The following is a 3626-nucleotide window of genomic DNA, read 5'->3' on the forward strand; positions in this document are numbered from 1 at the left end:
TGCAAACATCAGAAACCTCAAAGCTGCAACAGTTAGTTGAGAACATTGATAAGAAGATGACAGATCCAAATCAATGTGTCATTTGTCACCGGGTGCTTAGTTGTCAGAGTGCTCTCAAGATGCATTACAGAACACATACAGGAGAAAGACCATTTAAATGCAAAATTTGTGGACGTGCCTTTACTACAAAAGGCAATCTAAAAACACATTTTGGAGTTCATCGAGCGAAGCCACCACTAAGAGTACAGCATTCATGTCCCATTTGTCAAAAGAAATTTACAAACGCTGTTGTTCTTCAGCAACATATTCGTATGCATATGGGGGGACAAATCCCAAATACACCATTACCAGAGGGCTTCCAAGATGCCATGGACTCAGAACTTTCTTATGATGAAAAAAATGTTGAAACTCTGAGCAACTATGATGATGACATTGATGAAAATTCTATGGAAGAAGACCCAGAGTTAAAGGACACAGCAAGTGACTCGTCCAAACCACTAATATCTTACTCTGGGTCATGTCCCCCTTCTCCACCTTCTGTAATCTCTAGTATTGCTGCCCTGGAGAATCAGATGAAAATGATTGATTCTGTCATGAACTGTCAGCAGTTGACCAGCTTGAAATCCATAGAAAATGGATCAGGGGAAAGTGACCATTTAAGTAATGACTCCTCATCAGCTGTAGGTGATCTGGAAAGCCAGAGTACAGGCAGCCCCGCCATGTCAGAATCATCCTCATCCATGCAAGCGTTGTCTCCAGTAAATAGCAACAGTGAAAGTTTCCGGTCCAAGTCTCCAGGTCTGAGCAACCAAGAAGACCCACAAGAAACACCACTAAAGACAGAAAAACCAGACAGTCCACCACCTGCTCCTGAAAATGGAGGTGCACTCGATCTGACAGCTCCTACCCCGGGCAGACCAGTCATCAAGGAGGAAGCTCCTTTTAGCCTGCTGTTCCTCAACAGAGAACGTGGTAAGTTAAAAAGTACTGTTTGTAATATCTGTGGCAAGCCTTTTGCTTGTAAGAGTGCATTGGAAATTCACTACCGCAGCCATACTAAAGAACGTCCATTTGTTTGTACAGTCTGCAGTCGCGGGTGTTCCACTATGGGTAATTTAAAACAGCACTTACTGACACACAAATTAAAAGAGCTGCCTTCTCAGTTATTTGAACCCAACTTTACTCTAGGTCCCAGCCAAAGTACTCCTAGCCTGGTCACCAGCACTGCGCCTACTATGATCAAAATGGAAGTGAATGGTCACAGCAAGCCGATCTCACTGGGGGAGGGCCCTCCGCTTCCATCTGGAATCCAGGTTCCTGCTGTACCACAGACAGTGATGAGTCCAGGCCTCACTCCTATGCTGGCACCCCCACCACGTCGAACGCCTAAGCAACACAACTGTCAATCGTGTGGGAAGACCTTCTCCTCAGCAAGTGCACTCCAGATACATGAGCGCACCCATACTGGTGAAAAGCCATTTGGTTGCACAATCTGTGGTAGAGCTTTTACCACAAAAGGGAATCTCAAGGTAAGAAGGAAAACTCTCAGTCTCAAAAATCAACTCATAAGGAAATCAGAATTATTGAAAGGCATCTCTCTTAGGCTTTACAGGCTGTAATTTTGCTGTGTTCCTGGCCAGGAGAAATGAGAAGCTAAGGAAACCTATTGTATGTTGTCATGTGTTCCTGTCGAGCATGGTAACATGCAAGGGTTCAGTCCTGCCCTCTCATGTGTGGGTGCGTATCAAGGCCTGTTCTTCAAACTTGATCTTGTGAAGCTGAGGCCCGATGCGTGTTTATAGCCTGTTCAATGAGCTAGGCGGTAAATGTACTTTGCACCTTGGCGGGCAGGCCCAACACCCAGTTGGACATTGGTATGAAAAGAAACCGACATTTAAAGAACTGTCACAAAATAAGGCACAGTCACTCTCAGAAAGAAAAAATGCTGCAGCAACTGTGAGGTTTGCTAAGCAATTAAAAAAAAAAAAACAAGATGTGTTCTATTGTTCTATGTGGCCACCAAGAGGAGCTGGTGGGGTGGGTGTATAGCTGAAGGAGAGTAATATACAAGTTCTAGAGTGTAGAGGAGCATAAAAGGAATTCAGGAAAAAAAAATAGAGCTCATGGTAAACCCACTTCAGATCCTCCCATAGTGTGTTTTCTGACAAAGCTCACTTCTGTGAAAAGGCACAGGACTTGCTCATTGCTAGTAGACTTGTGTCTCTATACTGCCTCTTATTGCACATCCTGATTTCTATTCTACATAACATGCTTATCTGGGAAAGCTGGGTTTCAGTAGGCTTTTAGAGGATATCTCAGAGGTCAATATTCCTATTGTTCCCATAGCTCAGATATGCATGGATGGGATAAAGGTGATATGAGGACCATCTTTTGATCACAAAAAGTTCGTAAAATGTTTTAAAGCTAATTTGGGGATTCTTATTTGAAGGAAAGGCAGTGAAGCAAGAGTGCAAGAGAAAAAAAACAGGGCAAAAATTACTAGATGATTTAGAAGGAAATGGAGATCAAAGGAGTTAGGCTGAACACAGTAAGAGAGCACAGGTCTTTATTCTCACATATTGAAACATTCTCTTGGCGGCCTTTGTGTTTTGTGAATCTGGGACGATTGTGTTTTGTTGTTTAAATTTTTGTCACCTCAAAGAACACACATTCCTAATGTTAAAGTGTACTTTGTGTCTTTAATGAAAATAATGTGCATATTTGATCATAAGCTATTCCCCAGAAAGTTCACATGGACCATTTTCTGTCACTCCAAATTGCTTGAGAGAAAAGAAAAATGGCCAATAAGTACCTAAAGGTTTGTACACTCAGATTCTATGAAAATGGCTGTATACAGCAAAGCAACAATTTAAGTTATGAGAATTTGCTTATTTGTAGTTTTTTTTTCTTCTCTCATATTTTGTATGCAGGTTCATATGGGAACTCACATGTGGAATAACGCCCCTGCAAGACGTGGCCGCCGACTATCTGTGGAAAACCCCATGGCATTGTTAGGTGGTGATGCACTGAAGTTCTCTGAAATGTTCCAAAAGGATTTGGCAGCTCGGGCAATGAATGTTGACCCCAATTTTTGGAACCAGTATGCTGCAGCAATCACAAATGGACTTGCTATGAAGAACAATGAGATTTCAGTCATACAGAATGGAGGCATTCCACAACTCCCAGTAAGTTTAGGTGGAAGTGCCATTCCACCCTTAAGTAACATTACAAGTGGTATGGACAAAGCTCGCACAGGCAGTAGCCCTCCTATTGGTGGCCTGGACAAAGCAAGTTCAGAAACAGGAGCCAGTCGTCCATTCACAAGGTTTATTGAGGATAACAAGGAGATTGGTATAAATTAAATGTGAGAAATGTGAATAACTCTTGGGACTCTTAATCAACACATTTGTTCTATTTCATGTACAAATTTGGAAGTTTTAAGCATTAGTCTTATGATCTAAATGCCTAGGCTCCCTTTAAAATTTTATCCATAGCAGAAAATACATTAACTGTGTGGCTGCTGAAAAGTTGTCTTGCAAGAGCTGCATGGTACTTCTTTTAACAGTGAATTTGACTGTTATTGAGAACTCTGAAACCTTTAAAATTTAAGTTAACAAGGAGTCAAT

The 3626-nt window shown here is 41.8% G+C and overlaps 1 protein-coding gene across 1 annotated transcript in view; it reads left to right on the forward strand.

The window, feature by feature from the left end:
* The window catches only part of SALL3 (spalt like transcription factor 3), a 19955-nt gene extending 16593 nt beyond the window's left edge, over positions 1-3362 (forward strand). Inside the window, exons 2-4 of the mRNA XM_027852301.1 lie at positions 1-972; positions 1189-1529; positions 2931-3362. The exon at positions 1-972 is cut by the window's left edge and continues 1977 nt beyond it. Coding sequence (XP_027708102.1) covers positions 1-972; positions 1189-1529; positions 2931-3362 — 1745 coding nt within the window. The remainder of the gene's footprint in view (positions 973-1188; positions 1530-2930) is intronic.
* The last annotated feature ends 264 nt before the right edge of the window (positions 3363-3626 follow it).

This window comes from Vombatus ursinus, unplaced genomic scaffold (genome assembly GCF_900497805.2).
Source record: "Vombatus ursinus unplaced genomic scaffold, bare-nosed wombat genome assembly UNPS02009573.1, whole genome shotgun sequence".
NCBI lineage: Eukaryota > Metazoa > Chordata > Mammalia > Diprotodontia > Vombatidae > Vombatus > Vombatus ursinus.